The following is a 17,002-nucleotide window of genomic DNA, read 5'->3' as shown; positions in this document are numbered from 1 at the left end:
TTGTCTAACGTTAATTTTCAAGAATAAAATAACGTTAATTGGACGTCGATAATTGTATAACGATAATTGTCAAGGACGTCGATATTTCATCTGCTGGGTCTTTTTTACGGCGACAGGTAGTAAATATGTCACCCAACCTTGCACCAAATAGGCATTGATTCTTGCTTGTATAGCCAAGCAAGGATCAATCAACCGTGCTATCACAGGTTATACGATCCTAAGCTATATAGAAAAAAACTGAAACAAATAACGTCTAAGAATTTCGGACCCAGGGTTCCATGTCAACAGATCCTGGAAATACATGGAGATTATGCATTTATGTCACCAAACAATTGCCAATGGAGAAAGATGAAGCAAAAGCAAATGGTGAAACATTTTTCTATCTAAATGTTTAAATGGCTGGGGCACGGGTAAATGGATAGAAGATAGAAAATTGAAGTTACTTAAAATTTTGAATTGAAGTTATCAAGTATTTTGCAGTAGGTTGCATAGGCTACATCAAGCCTTGACCATTTCTACAAAAATAAAAACTAAGTGCCATAGTTAAAGTATTTGAAAGGAAAAAGTTTAAATTACTAGAATACAGGTAAGTAGCGGAATTATGCATGGTTTCTCTTATCAGACACATACTTTAATCAAATAATTCTTACTGCAAATGGGTCCAGCGTTGACTAAATCTCGTTGTGAATGGGCATTTTAGCGACCAAAAGGACTGTTTATGGAAATAAAAAAGCGTCAACTACTTAGGAATAAACGATACTTGGATAAACACTCAACAAACCCAAAGTAAGACTCGGCTCTGTCACTGCTGTGACATTGTAATAGTTTTAAATTTGTAATAGTCTCATTTCGACCAATCAGAAGCTAAGTAGCTTAAGTCCGTGAACAAACAAACGAGAAAACGTCAAGAATTAAACAAGTAGTTTGATGTTAGAACCTTAGAAAAGTCAAATGTGGACTTAGTCATATTGGTTTCTGAGAGGCTAAATTAATAAACATACAGAATCACTTCTATTATAGCCACTTTTTTTCTACTAGATATCAAATGAAAAACTAACATTTTTCCCAATTTTTTTTTAATCAGGAATTAGTTTTTTTCACTAAAAATTTTTATTTAGAAACGTTAGAAGTAGCTAGAAAATGTGAACTCTAAATAACAATAAATTTTGAACTAAGACATTATAGATAGAGAACACTTAGAAACTAAAATATGTTTTTTCTATGAATATATTTTTTTTCGATTAGACAAATGCTCAAAGATAATTAATTTCGATGAACTATAAAACCAAAACTTTGCTTCCAAACAGTAATGAGAATAATAACTAGGTTTTTTTTCCTATTTACTTTTCAAATTCAAAAACTAAAATGTAACTAAGAATACAACATCAAAATAAGTTGAAATAAAATAGAAATAAAATCAATATAGAAATAATGAAAATAGAAATAAAGATAAAATCAGTTATTAAACCAGCAATTTCAAGAGGAAAATATGAACAGTAACTTGATTCTAAAGCGTCTATTTAACAAAAAAAAAAAAAAAAAAAAACTAAAATGCAATTAATTAAATCACTTACAAAAGAGGGCACCCAGATTCAGAAATTCAAATTTTAGTTGATGACAGGGTCACTAACTGGAGGGGGAATTGTCCCACGTCAATTTTATTGTCCCCTGTTCCCCTAGTTTTCGAAAACTATATTTTTGACATTTTCATTGAAAAAATTCCTTAAATTTTAAAATATACTATTTTTGTGTCTTCATCAACAAAATATTTAAAAGAAACCCTTGCCCTTCCCATACATTTTAGCAAAATTGGCGCCCCTGTAAGATTAAGAAACAATTATTTTTATTTGGATATCTGAAATCCCAAAATACACCATATATGCCCTAAATTACAAATATTACTTAGGGTATTTTGAATTATTTTTAGATTCTTAGAGAAGTCCCAACAGAAAACTGCTTTTGTTCGTACTATAAAATTTAAACTGTTGATCACCTCTTAAATTAAATTTAGTGTAAACTGACATGGCGATGTCAAAACTAACAATACTGTTTCGTTAATATAGATTGGAAACAGTATAGTAGGAAAGATAAAATACTCAGATTTGAAAATAAACAATCTTTTTTTGTTTAATTTGTTTCTTATGTTGAATAAATTTGACTTATTTGAACGCTATAACAATTGATCACCAAAAAAAATCGCATAATTATGCCACACTCACAGATTTATTTTTATCATAAAAATGGCAGTGGTTTGGCTGTCTCTCCCCGACGCGATTCTCCACATTTTCGCCAAAGAGCTAGTATATTTGTTCACCTTCTTCTGATTAAGGCTGTAAGGTTCGAAAAAGCTAGACTTGCTTTTGATATTTTAGAATAGATAAGTCACATCTTCCTAATTTTATAAAAGAATGATTTAAAAAACGAAAATAAAAAATGAAATATAAGCTAAAAAATAATTATAATAACAACAAAATATCATTAAACAAATTGTATAGTAAAAATGAAATGTTTTAGTAATAAAATGTTTAGATCCCATTCTTAATAGTTTTCAATGCTAAATTCTCCCTAGCAACTACAGTAAAGAAAAACACTCAACAAAAATTGAAAAGGAGTTAGAGGAGGAGATAGAGGGGATGAGAGTGACAGAACATTTTTTCATCTATAGATTTCGCAGAAGACCTCAAGAATTGCCTAAAAGCAAAGTAAGTCGAGCTTCCAAAAATTTGAAAATATAAACTAGTTTTCCCCATACTTCTCTCCTATGCCCAAAAGATTATTTCAGTGAAGCGAATATCAGGTCAAATTAAATGGTGCAATTCAAAGAAATCTCAGAGTTCTTAGTGAAAAGATTCCCCTAAAGGGGATTCGATATATTTCCTTGCTGCTCTTTTTCTTCATTTGTTTTCGGGTCTCACTATATAGGACAGACACTGGCAGAAATTGAAGGAAGGGCTTATTTGATTGCAAATGCTGAGATGTAGCACCCTTTTTTAGTGACGAAAAGATTTAGGGGTATATTTTAGGGGTAAGATTTAGGGGTAAAGATTTAGGGGCATACAAACACCTTGTTTTCTCGTGTCCCGCATGGCACCAGACTTAACGCTGAGGTCTAGTTTGGGGAACGGCATTCCTACTCAGGAGCTCAACCACATTGACCCATAGTCAGGTTAGGATACAACTATTTAAATAAACCCTTTAGGCTTAGGAGAGGAGTAGGGCGATAAAGATGTCTCTAAATGAAATTTCTCAAACAAGTCTCTTCAATTCGCCATTAATCCCCCTGAATTTTCGGTGCCTAGCTCTAAGGCGATATGTTGCCGCAGTCCAAATGCCCACTCGAAACAAAATTAAAGAATATCCAACACTAAACGAAAAAAAAGAAGTACAAATACATTAAAATACACAAAAATAAAACACCCTCACAAAAGAAAAAGAAAGATCATCATGACCAAAGTGTCTATCCACTACAAATCAGTTAGTTGAAACATAAAATAGTAATACTACACAGAATAGAAAATTATATGTGACATTAAAAGATAGTTAAGACTAGAATTAAAGAATTGAATTCAAACAGTAAACTGCCAAAGAAGTCTGTAGAAAATCAATTCTAATATCTCAGGTAAATTTTCCTTGCAAAAGTCAGACATAATATTAAACTAGAGATTACGATAAAATTATATCAAATTAATAATTTTATATAATAAAAATATAAATTTTTTTATTTATTTAATATTAAATGTATTAAATTATTAAAAAAATATAATAAAACTAGTCAGAGCTTATAATATAAAACCAGAGATTACGACAAAAAATGGACAAATATAGTCTGCTGGCTTCTTTTTGTTTATTTTGTAACTTATTACATTTAGAAAGAAAGAAACTTGAATTAAACAATAGGGACTTGACATTTTAAAGAAACTTACGCAAGCCTTCTTCCACATTACCTCGACGTGTTATACGTTTTTTTTCATTCCTTTTAACCATTTTTACAATACACACTTTGCAAAAACCCATACAATCAAAGATTTTCTTGTAATTCCCTGCTAAGATTATTCTAATTTTGATTTCAACTTTGTAATATATCGGGGATTAGAATTATCTCTGAGAATTTGGCAGAAAATTTTCAAATTTGCGATTTTTGATCACAACATCTACAACCCCACTCCTTGATTTGCTACCAACTCGAAAAATAGTGGATAGCCACTATCATGATGTAATTATTTAAACAAATCTAATTAAAAACAATGAAAAAGTCGCAGACGCATCAAAACTATGCTAAAAAAAACAGGATTCGCATTAAAACACTATTTCAGTTTAGCATATGCGTCAGACGCTAAATTGAATACCGGGTCGCTAAACAGCTAAAGCCACCGGGTTGTAAAACAGTATTCCCATTCATCATTCAAACACAACTCATACGTTTTTTTTAAACTACAAAAAAAGAAGAAATCATCACAGTATCATTCCAACCTTTGATGTCACCGGGTAACATAGAGTGACCGGGTCACCGAGTACCCCAGAAATAAACCTTGTCAAAGACATATCCACATCAAAAAGATTATCTAAACATGGTGTCCTTTCAATTTGAAACAAGGGGGGGGGGGCCTAAAACATCTGCCATTTTGTATCCTACATACTCTCAGATCCAGCAGTCCGTTGCTGTTGCTGAGCCATTTCTTCGCTCATCTTGTCACAATACTCGCTGAAAATGTCCCGAAATTTTGACCAGGATTTTTCGGGGATTGTGATTGCAGTCCTATAGTTCGTCTTTACCTAAATAAGTTAGAAAGCTTTAGTTTTCATGTTAACAGCCTCTTCCACAAAATTATAATTTTAGTAAATATTTTTCAGAAAACGGCAATGGTGTTAGAAGTAATATTAAATATTCAAATAAACACTGGCAAGTATAAGTAGATTGTTTCTTTTTCGTATTCTCTAACTAGGTTATTCTCTTACTTTTAGTGTTCAATTTTCTATACTCTAGTTCTCTATCACTTTTATTTACTTTTTACATCTCTCTTTTCTATATTCTCTTTTCTTATTATCTGTGAATAAGACATCTTAAACATGAAAGTGCTCATAGCATAATTTTTCAGATTTTGCAAATTAAATTCAGACTTTTCAAAAAAGCTAAAAATTTGCGAAGTAAGGACGCTAAGACTCTTTCAAAGTTGATTTTAAACGCGATCTTAGTTCGAACTTTTTTTTTAATCTTATTTTTCTTATTCAATACTCTTGTTTTCTATCTCTTTTATTTACTTTGTACCTATCTCGAATCTATCTGGACACAGATTTTGAGACAGACACATATCTAGTCAGGGAAGTCTACACAGACATACATTTAAACGCTGCTGTGACCCAGACAGATGCTATTTTATACAAAATGGGATTCGCTTCAAAAAAGAAGTGTCGTTTTCTGAGAAGACATTCTAACCATTTATTTTAACTACTGTTACTATAATCAATAGCTCCATATAATAGACACTACCGCCCCAAAGGGAATGGCTTTAATGCCATCAGGAGAATGGTGGGAGCCCTTAGTGAGCTATGAAAGATCCTGAAAAAACGTAAATTAAAAACTAACAGAAAGTTAAATTAAAAAAGAAAAGATAATCACATGAGGGGGGGGGATACCTATTTGATGGGGACCGAGCCTTGAGATCCACAATATATGCCTGGTTGTAACTTTATCTATCTCAAATACTTTAGCCTTTTACAAGGTAGGGAGGGATAGAAATATATAGAGAGAGAGGGAATGGGGGCGAGGGATAGGAAGAGAGAAAAAAGATAGAAAAGAAGAAATAAAGAAAGAGAGAAAACTGTTAAGACATAATTAACACAGCTAAAAAGTTTTATGCTCTTTTTCTTCAACCTATTCCAGTTGATTAGTATACCTCAGAAACACGCATATAGATGCCTCTGTTGTTCTGTCCGATGTCGAAATAGAAATTCTTATTTTCAACGCGCATATGTCTGCCTTCAGGAAGCTCGCCTTTAAATCCACCATCGTCTGTACCGAATTCTTCCAATAAATCTGTCAAGGCGTCTCGGAATTCAATCATGCCTTGAGCAGGAATCGCGATTTGGGCACGAGGCCCTCCGCGGGCAATTGTCTGAGACACCTAAAATGGACACAACAGAAATCAATATTTTAAATCAAAAGTGTACTCTGAATGTTCCACATGTAGCAAGTCTTGAAGAAGACAAAAAAAGATAGAAAGCCTCCCCCCCTCACACGCTAAAAAGGTGCTAACTTTATATTTGCATATTAAAAACTAGCTTGAAATCATTTTTTATAGACACTAGATTCCTTCTTTTCTTCAAGCATCGTTCAGGACACATCCAAAGGCTGAAAGACAATAATAATGATTTTTTTCACCAACGGATACATTTTTAAACATATAATCGTAATTTTACTGTAAATGACATTCACCTCAAATACAATAAATCAATGACTTGTACTAAAGACCCGTACGCGATTAAGTATTTCCCATGGAGTAACATATATTACATTTTATACATTACATTTATATTATATACTAGAATGAAATATATATAATAATCTATAAATTAGCATATGTTTTCTTTAACCGGTGAAATCTCAATTTTGCCATTTATGATCGCTTGATAGAGCAACCACACGGCAGTATAAAGTTAAAAAAGTAACCTGTATCAAGATTAGTTGTTCAAGTCGAGAATATTATGTAGCGAATGATGCTGGGAAACCTATGATGTTGGTGTTTCCACAGGATCCAACTACAAAAGGTCTTTTTATAGCCAATACACAATAAGAAGCACAGTCTTACATATTTTTTTACGTTTAGAGGGGTGGGGGTCAATTGAAGTCAGGCTGGAAATCTAACTTCCTGCGGAAACCGAAAAAATTAAAATTGTGTAACTGATTGAGAAGACGTGAAACTTTTCTGGAAAAATAACGTTTTCACGCCTTTGGCTGTCCCATTCCAAATATTCTTGTAAGCTTCCTCCCACAAATTTGGGCAATTATGGTAGGATCTGGTCCCTCAACCCTCCCCTTCCCCAATTATAAACCACCGTGGAGCCTTCAACATGACTGTATGAACTACTTCAATTAGGCTAGTTGAGCCAGAGTGGCAGGCCCGGATCAAATAGGTGCGGGGCCTTTTTGGATTTTCTTTTGCGGGACCCTCTCTATATATTATATATTTAAATAAAATATACCTGCATAGTAGTGGAAATACGTAAAGTAGTTCACGTACGTAGTGCAAAACTTCTCTAATATATACGACTATCCCGATTAAATTTGATAAATTTGACAAGAACTTATACGGGTGTCAGTTTTCTATATTATAAAGTATATGATATATAATAATAAAAATATTAATAGATTTCATCCAGCAATGCAAAATTAAATTAAATATATTTTTAATTATTTGAATATCATAATTTATCCCTTACTGTCAAAAACAATTTTCTTTCAATTGCAATGATTTTTAACTTTTATGATAACGCGAGGCCCTTTCAAATGCGGGGCCCGATTGGTCCCAAGAGTGTGTGACAACAATCATACACCTAATCAATGTTCTAGAGAAGCGGAATAATTTTTCCAATCAAAACCAGACTCAATCAGCTTAAAAAAAAGAAATGACCGAAAAATTATATTCGAAAAATAAAACGACCGAAAAATAATATAATATATTATATTATATTATTATAATAAAAATTATAATTATAACCTGAGACACGAAAAGCACAATAAATATGTGACTCGATTCATCGTAAAACTGTCCAACAGTTTCAAGTAATTTAGGCTGCCATGACTTGTCAAGGACAAAAGGTAAAGCATTCTTTGAAGCAGAATAAACTGTTGTTATTAAGCTGTCATTTCAGTGGTAGACGTTGGGTTGGTTTAAAATATACCCACAGACAAATTTGACGGTGGAAAAGATGATTCCCGATCCTGTACACATAGAATACAGTGCGATACCCGGGCACCAGTTCCATCGCAATCGTAGTGATCTGATCAATACCTAACGTATTATATACAATATATGCAATGGTGATGTGCACCAACACTTCAATTTCTCTTACTTTAAATCAACAAGATACTTCCTTAACTCCCATCCGGCCAGGCTGGCCAACTCGAGGCTTCTCCTCGGGTACCATCATGACAGTATGAAATTGAATTAGCAGCATAAAAGAAAGACATGGGTAGCCTGTTCAAGCCTCTTCAAGATCTTACGACAAATAACACTCCAACATAGGACCTGTCCTATCCCTGGATGGGAAACTTGTCTCTGATGAGGATACTTCTGGCACATGGTGGCACAGGTGGAAGGCCCAGATGAGGGTACAGGTGGAAGGACCACTTCTGATCGCTCTTAAATAATACTAGCCCGTCTGTCTCTCCAAACAATAGTCCCAGCCAATCTACTAGTCAAAGACCCAAATCAGCTGTTCCTCCATATCAGCCTTTCAGCCCCTCAGAAATTGGAAACAAGGTTAAAAAGCTCAATAATAACAAAGCTACTGATATTTGCGGCTTAAGCTCTGAACTGCTAAAATATGCTGGTCCTACACTGCTCTTGTGTCTCCACACTCTGTTCTCCACAATTTGGCAAACTGAGATAATTCCTGAAAATTGGTGGAAAGGTGTCTTCATCCTTTTATGGAAAACGAAAGGCTATAGAAAGGACTGTTGAAACTACCGTGGAATAACTCTGCTGTCAGTCCGAGGAAAACTTTTCTAAGTGGTCCTGCTGGATCCTTGTCGGAATATAGTTCGTGGGATTCGACGACCGGAGCAAGCTGCTTTTATGTCGGACCATTCCACCATTGAGCAGATTTTCAAAATTAGACAGATAATAGAAAAAGCCACGGAGTTCCGCCAGAAGGCTTTTTTCGCCTTCGTTGACTCCGTGCTGCGTTCGACTCAATGGACCGAGAAGCACTTTGGAAGATTTTAGCATCGACTGGCCTCCCAGAGAAATAATGCAGACTCTTCAAAGTTTTACACCATGGCACAGTGAGCTGTGATCAAACCAATAGCCGGCGCAGCCCATTCTTCCGAATCCCAACAGGGGTGTGTCAAGGATGTATAGTAGCCCCAGAGCTCTTCAATGTCATCATAGACCACGTTATGAGAAAGACGACTTCACGTCTCAACTTTGGAGATCGCGTCATCTCAGATGATGATTTTGCTGACGACCTGGCCATCCTAGCGGAATCCATGAATCAGTTGCTGGAAGCGCTTCAAATCTTACGAGAAGAGGCCGCAAATGTGGTACTGCAGATAAACTGGAATAAAATGTAAATTATAGACATAGACCCGTCTTCTCCTGCTGTCATTTCTCCAGTCAGTTTGGACGGAACAACTAGCATAGAAGTTGTCCAAAGGTTCACCTATCTGGGATCCACAATTTCTTCAGATGGCTCCTTTCTCCATGAGCTGCAAGCAAGGCTATCCAAAGCATCTTCCGCCATGGGCAGGTTGAACCGTCACCTTTGGCGAAAACCGAATATCAGTCGTTCAACCAAACCGCGAATTGCGTCGGTTCTGTGATGCTTTATGAAGCTGAAACTTGGCAAGCATCAGCCGCAACCCTAATGGACATCGATAGATTTCAGTCGAAGAGTCTGAGAAGCATAAAGGGTCTACGGCGGGTCGACTTCGTGAGAAACAAGAAGCTGCTGCATCTCATCAAGCAGTCCCGGTTTTCCACCCAAGCAGCTGAGCGTACCTTACGGTGGTTTGGACATCTACTTCGAATGCCCCCACATTTACCCGCAAAGACGATCTTCGACTTTGACCCTATTAAAGCCGGTTGGAAGCGACTTCGCGACCGACCAAAGAAACGATGGTCCGACAGCGTATCCGTGTTCCTAGCGTTGACAAATATCAGACCGAGCGAAGCGCAAACCCTTGCAATGGACCGAAGTGGATGGAGGAGGTAGACGTCACTCTCTATGGCAAGTAGCACCCGGCAGGAGACCTAAGTCAAGTAACTGTCTCGTAGTCCTCAGCAGCGCTGAGACGAGATCGTCAGAAAAGTTTTTCCGTCAGTGCTTGGACGGTCGTCCTCTGTGACGGAAGGCATCAGTTCTTCCTTCGAAGGCTATTTTAGGCAGTTTAACTGATGACATACGCTGGGTGTGTCCTAACCATCGAAGCTGCTAGGGTTGAAAGGTCTAGATGGTGATTTGATGGTAATTTCTAGAGGACAGTTGTGGTTTTTTTTTTATTCACAATCGAGGTACGGATTGCCAGCAAGTTTTCGGAGCGATTTCGTTCCAAAAGCTACCAGTCGGTGCTTTTAGGTCCATATCTCCGTTATATACAATGCAAACGGAATCACTAAAGCACGATAAGGTTAATTGACAGGTCTTGAAATTTATTGATAGCTCTTTACTTTTCGAAATGAAGGGTAGCTGCTTGAGGGAAGAGCCAGGCGTCGTTTGAAGTCTTAAGGAGTCGTTTGTAGTACTAAACTTGTATCATAGGCATACGAATAGATAGATCCACTCTATTTCCTCACGCTGACTAATAATTTCACTGTGAGAAGGACCTGTCTCTACGTGTCGAGTTGCTCTGATTGCCTTGATCTTGCTAGCGCTTATCCTCATGCCAAAAGAGCTAGCTATGTCGTCAATAATGTTTGCACCAGCTTGGAGCTTCTCTATTTTCTCGTTTAGACAATGAATGCTACCAGCATGTGCAAGCGGGCCGAAAAAGCACCCAAATAAAAATCCCTCATTATCATGAGGGACAATTACGGGCAGATCATTCTGAAACAGACAAAACAAGACAACGTCTATACGTGAATCGGTAAACGTAGCTTTTTTTGCAAGGGTTTGCGGCCAGTGGCGGTTCTAGGTCTGGGCGGGGAGGGGGACAGCCCCCCTCCTTTATGAAATCTGACATTAAATTCCTTTTATTTTATATTTTTACACTCCTTTTAAGGTAATTGCTCCCCTCCAGATTATGAGGCCTAAAACCACTACTCTTTGCGGTCCTTGGAATGACTTTCATTTACTGTAACTACCAAAAACATTCGGGAGTCCAAGAGAAAAGTGTCAGCTAAAGATTTTAAGAGAAATAATTCCGTGTTTAGTTCGTTTCAATTTATTGCTGTCACCTTATTCTTTTTAAGGTTTTGCTTTTCACCTGTAACAAGCTATCTTTCACACACTTCACATTTACATTGGTCGATCTATGGCATTAGATTTTCAAGTACCAAGGACAGTGAAATCTGACTGTTTGAATTAGTTAAGAAAAAATTTGACAACCATACGTATTTAAAAAATTTGGGAAAATAGGGAACTCAGTTTAACGAAAAAGATCCTCATATCACAGTAGAGACAATATACAGTAGCGACTTCTTTTTCAAAACATGACACACATTTCATACCGCGCGTAAAGACTCTAAGCCATGTCGTCACAGCCTAGTTCAGTTGCTATAAGCTCATCGTGATGTGTAAATCGGTAACGTGCGTGCGCGAAGGCGGAGCATAAATCTTGCGTGGCTTTAAATATGTGTCACATATTTTTAATGGAGAGTATAGCCTTTGTCGATACTGTATATTCTCTTTACTGTGCTTCATATTCAGTTATGTATGAGACAGAGGAAACTCTGTCTTGTTCTAGTTCACTTCAAAAGGTTGATGTTTTTTTTTGTTTTGTGTTGAGCACTGAGGATGGCTTGACGGAGATCCTTGCCGAATTATCTGCTTTTATCAACTGGCTGAAAACCACCCTCGTTACCTGTTTTCTTAATTTTTTCTTCTTCTTCTTTTTAAACCTATTGTTGTGTATAACCAGTATAGTCTTAGAACGTGTTTACGTGAAGTAACCAGGGGGGTCGTATTAAAGATTGTTGGGGGGAAGGGGGGGGGGGCAAAAAAGCTTCATAAATCACAACAAAACTTGTTTACATATGTTTTGGTACTTTAAGTCAGATGAAAATTTCGGGGAGGGGATTCATATCGAGTACCCCCCCCCCCACTCTCTTGATACAGCCTTGGAAATAACCCTTGTATTTCTGATTCGCCATTAATTTCATTCAAACAGTAAAGCCTGTAACTCAACATAATAATTCATTAGTTTCTATACGGAAATTCCCGACAAATTATTCACCAAAGCAGACTTCTTATTGATTTATAATTCCTAAAATTTGCAGAGACGCGCTTCCACCAAAATTCTCGCTTCCCAACTGGACTAGACGAAGTCAAGAGATAGCAACAAGAAGATTTGCCAGGATAAAAATCGATTCCTTAGAAGAAGTATCCATTAACCCGTGCGAATTATGAATTACCTTCATCTAAGGAATTGAGGTATCGAAGACGTGAAAATGAATTCTTATTTTTTGAATTGGTTAAGAGAGAACTTGCGCAGCCATATTTATCGTGAAAAATTAACACAAATCGGGAGTTTAATTTCTTTATGAAAGAAACTCCATATGCATTCATTGTTGATAAGTTATATAAGAGAAATTGGGATTGAATCAAATTTGGGATGAGGGTATTTTTGTTTTCCTGCGTTTACTGGACTACCCCTTTGGACAGCCATGAATCAGGCTGTTGGGCAGCCCAGAAGAGTATTATATTATAATAGTTTTGTTTAATAAATGAAATAAAATAACAATATATATATATATATATATATATACACACACACACACACACACACACACACACACACACACACATACATATATATATATATATATACTATACTATACACACACACACACACACACACACACGCACACACACACGCACACACACACACGCACACACACAGACACATACACACACACACACACACACACATATATATATATATATATATATATATATATATATATATATATATATATATATATATATATATATATATATATATATATATATATATATATATATATATATATATATATATATATATATATATATATATATATATATATATATATATATATATATATATATATATATATGTATATATATATATATATATATATATATATATATATATATATATATATATATATATATATATAAATATATGTATATACATATATATATATATGTATATACATATATATATATATATATATATATATATATATATATATATATATATATATATATATATATATATATATATATATATATATATATATATATATATATATATATATACATATATATATAAATATATATATATATATATATATATATATATATATATATATATATATATATATATATATATATATATATATATATATATATATATATATATATATATATATATATATATATATATATATAAATATATATATATATATATATATATACGTATATATTATCACGTATATATATATATATATATATATATATGTATATATATATATATATATATACGTATATTTTCAGATATATATATACATATATATATATATATATATATATATATATATATATATATATATATATATATATATATATATATATATGTATATATATATGTATCTGAAAATATTAAGAAAAACCGGATTTTAATTTTAATAAAAAAAAACTACATATGCACTCATCGTTGATAAGTTAAATTAGCAAAATTTGGATTGAATCAAATTTTGAGTGAGGGTATATTTTTGTTCCATGTCAACTGGACTGCCCCTTTGAACAGACCAGAAAAGAATTATTTTGTTATGTATGTTGTAAATATTTTGCTCGATAAGTAAAATTAGATTTATTATAAATTAATAAATGTCGTTTTTGGAAGTAGTAGGCCTAGGTGTACAAAAAAAAAAGAATAAACACGAGGGAGAAATCAGCCATAATAAGCTTAAAAAAAATATGGCACTACACAGCTTAAACTGGTGTAACTTTCCTTTGAGGGTGTAGCTGTCTTCGGGAGTTAACAGTTAGTTAATAAATGATGTTTACCCGGAAAAAAGGGTTGTCAGATTTAAATAGAATAATTTTGCTTAATTATTTCCGGTCCAATGTGGCAACACTGACGAAAATGTTGTACGATCTTAAAAACAACCAGTTTTTTTTTAATTGTGGTTTGCGGGCATGAATAGAATTAAGATGGGTCCAGGGGAGGAATTTTTTTATTATGATGTCCTTGGTATTTCAAACATCTGCAGCTGGTCAAATTATTTATTTTTCTAAAATTCCTAATTCTTAGGAAGCATGAAAAATATCCCCGTAAGGATTGGACTGAAGAAAAATTTTGAACTTTTATCTAATTGTAAATAAACACGTGATTGTGATAGACATTTACACTGAAATTTAAAATTTTCTTCCTAGTATCCCCAGTTTTCAAATTTTAAACTGCACTGGATGAAGAATGAAACTTTTCTAAGCCAAACACAATGTCTATCAGTGAATATGACGAATTATAAATAAAAAGTATTAGAAGAAGAGCGCTACTCCAAGGACCAATTTCTTGTTGCATACACAACAACTACCCAACTAGTGAACAGTAGTCAGTGAACAGACTGCGGTTGTCACAGAAGAAATCTAAAGTTATAAAACGTGACACTACAGATTTTTTTTATTTGTTTTTTTTTTTTTAGTTTTTATTACGACTAATAAGGGTCACTCTTTATTTATCATCTATTATCATGGCGTTCTAAAATGTAATGATTTTCAATAAAGCTAGAACTTCCTTGACTTTCAAAGGTAATTTAACATCCCCCTCCCGTTTCTAATAGGTTAAGTATTGCCTTCCAAAATTTAAAGATATATTCCCCAAGTTCATAGCCTTCACATTTTGAGGCAATATCCACTTAGTGAAACAACACAAAAATAAGGGGAGGGGGAGAAATAGAGCTTTGTAGGTTCAATGCCTTTTTTAATCGTATTACAAACAAAGGCAAGCTAATTTCAACGCTAGTACCAAGAAATATATGACGGGTGAAGAGAATTTGGGAGGCACTGCACTGCCTGCAGTGTCAAATATGCACTGCAGTGCATATCTTTTCAGGCATGCAGATAGTTCTTAGCCTTTTCTACTTTTTTCTGACATTCTACTTGATTATCTTTATGCATCTCATTCCCTAGGAAAAATTATTTGCGGAAAGTTTTCTATTGATTGCATTACAAAGAAGGTATCACTTTCTATTTGCTGGATAGTATAAAGATTTATAAATTATATATTGGATTTGGAAAAGTTTCCACATTGGGAGCAATGAAATGAAAATAACGAGCCGTATAATAACCTCTGGTCTCTTGTATCAAAACCAAGCTGACAGATACGAAACGAAGATCAATCGCTTATTCAGGACATAAAAAATTTCCTGTATTAGACAGGGCAGGAAGTTCATCTGGACTGTGGTTAATAAACAGGTATAAATGATAAAGGGAGAAATAAAATGGTTATGCACTAGGCACCTCCGTTAGATACTGAAGGCATTAAAACTCGGGTGTAAAAGTAAAGGGGGAGGGGGGAGGATTCCAAGGTGCAGTGGCGAGTCTAAGGTAAGGGCTTGGGGAGGGTGGGGGGGGGGGCTTAGATCCGCAAGATGAGAAGAATAATATAAATGTATGTACTCTTTTTCAGTAAATAGTGCTGAAATAAATTCTGTTTTCATGCCCCCCCCCCTCCACATATTCTGAAAAATAGCTTTTGCCCCTCGTCCATTACATTATTGTGAATTAAGGCCCTTGTTAAAGTTAACGTTCACAGACGTTACACAGACGAGTAGATTTAGCTTTTTTTAAAATTATAATTGATTCCCTTTGATTAAAATTCAAAGTGTTGGAGTTCGTAAGTGTCAAGGCTGTATCAAGGGTAGGGGGAAAGGGTTGAGCCAAAAATAAATTATTTGTCCAACTCGTAGCAACGTAACAAAATGAAAATAAACGCATTTTCGATGCACTTTTTAGTTTTTTTTATCCCCCCCCCCTCCAAAAAAAATCCTGGATACGGCTTTGGTGCATATTGTTAAAACACGTCTCATGCATACCGAAATATGTACTAAAAAAAATTCTGCTAATTCATATTCCGCTGATTGGATATAAAGAGATTCTGGCCAATCAGGAATGAATGGCCACTTCATCCCTAACACCCGAAAGGATGAGTGCTGCCATGGGGGGGGGGGGGGGTATTGTCGTGTTAACGCTTTAAATCAACTCGCATTAACAAGAACAGTAGGCTGTAAGAAAAGTGTTGTTCAACCCCGCTTTCCAGGGCTATAACGAGAGAAAGGTTGAGATGGCTAGGGCATATTCTGCGGATGAAGGATGACAGATTGCCAAAGATAGTTCTTCTCAGCCAACCGTCTAGGGCTAAACGGAAAGCAGGCCGTCAACCGTTGAGGTGGGAGGATGTCATAAAGAAAACTTTAAGGGAAATAGGAACTTCCTGGGAAGGTGTAAGGAGGGAGGCTTCGAATAGATTTGGATGGACGAGGAGCGTGCGTAGCTGTTTTGGTCTCAGACGGCTTGGTGCTGCAATGAGTTGTTAGTAGTAGTAGTATTAACACAAACACCCAAGAAAACTGATCTCAAGTAGCATCCAGCGATGACAAACTATTTCCATTATATTAGTGGTAGGAATAAGCACTAATAAAGGAAATTGTTTCCAATTCTTGGCTTAATTAATTGGAGCCAATTTGGAGACAATGGAGCCAATGGAGACAAAATAGTTTGTAAGAAATGGATAGTACTTATTTATAATGCAAGAATATCTGCTATTTTTTTCTCTCCAATTGGCTTGAAAGTGACGTAAGCGATTTTTATTACGACGAAAAAAAAAAAAAATGGGACACCCAATATAGCCCCAGATTTTGTTGTTGTAGTCTCCCATTGGCTTGCAACTTAGTGGGCAAGTGGACTGAGTAAAACGAACTCACGAGTGTAAATACTTTGAAAAACTGGATTGTATCGATTTTAGACTCCTCAAAATGAGCCTAATTTTTTTGTTATCCAACTGAATTGAAACTAACGGGAACAGGGTATTTTGGCTGGATCAACGTCCAGTAATGAGGACGAAACGTTATGAAAAAAA

The 17,002-nt window shown here is 34.8% G+C and overlaps 1 protein-coding gene across 1 annotated transcript in view; it reads right to left on the bottom strand.

The window, feature by feature from the left end:
- Window positions 1–3,235: 3,235 nt before the first annotated feature.
- Pur-alpha (Purine-rich binding protein-alpha) overlaps window positions 3,236–17,002 on the bottom strand; it is a 32,039-nt gene continuing 18,272 nt past the window's right edge. The window contains exons 3-4 of the mRNA XM_089100842.1: window positions 5,895–6,122; window positions 3,236–4,773 (exon numbers count right to left, since the gene is read on the bottom strand). Coding sequence (XP_088956968.1) covers window positions 4,630–4,773; window positions 5,895–6,122 — 372 coding nt within the window. The 3' untranslated portion in view covers window positions 3,236–4,629. The remainder of the gene's footprint in view (window positions 4,774–5,894; window positions 6,123–17,002) is intronic.

The sequence above is a fragment of the Artemia sp. Qi Xiang Cuo genome, chromosome 14 (genome assembly GCF_049724085.1).
Source record: "Artemia sp. Qi Xiang Cuo chromosome 14, ASM4972408v1, whole genome shotgun sequence".
NCBI classification, from domain to species: Eukaryota; Metazoa; Arthropoda; class Branchiopoda; order Anostraca; family Artemiidae; genus Artemia; species Artemia sp. Qi Xiang Cuo.
The sequence above is the reverse complement of the archived record's forward strand: the minus strand, read 5'-3'. Positions and strand labels throughout refer to the sequence as shown.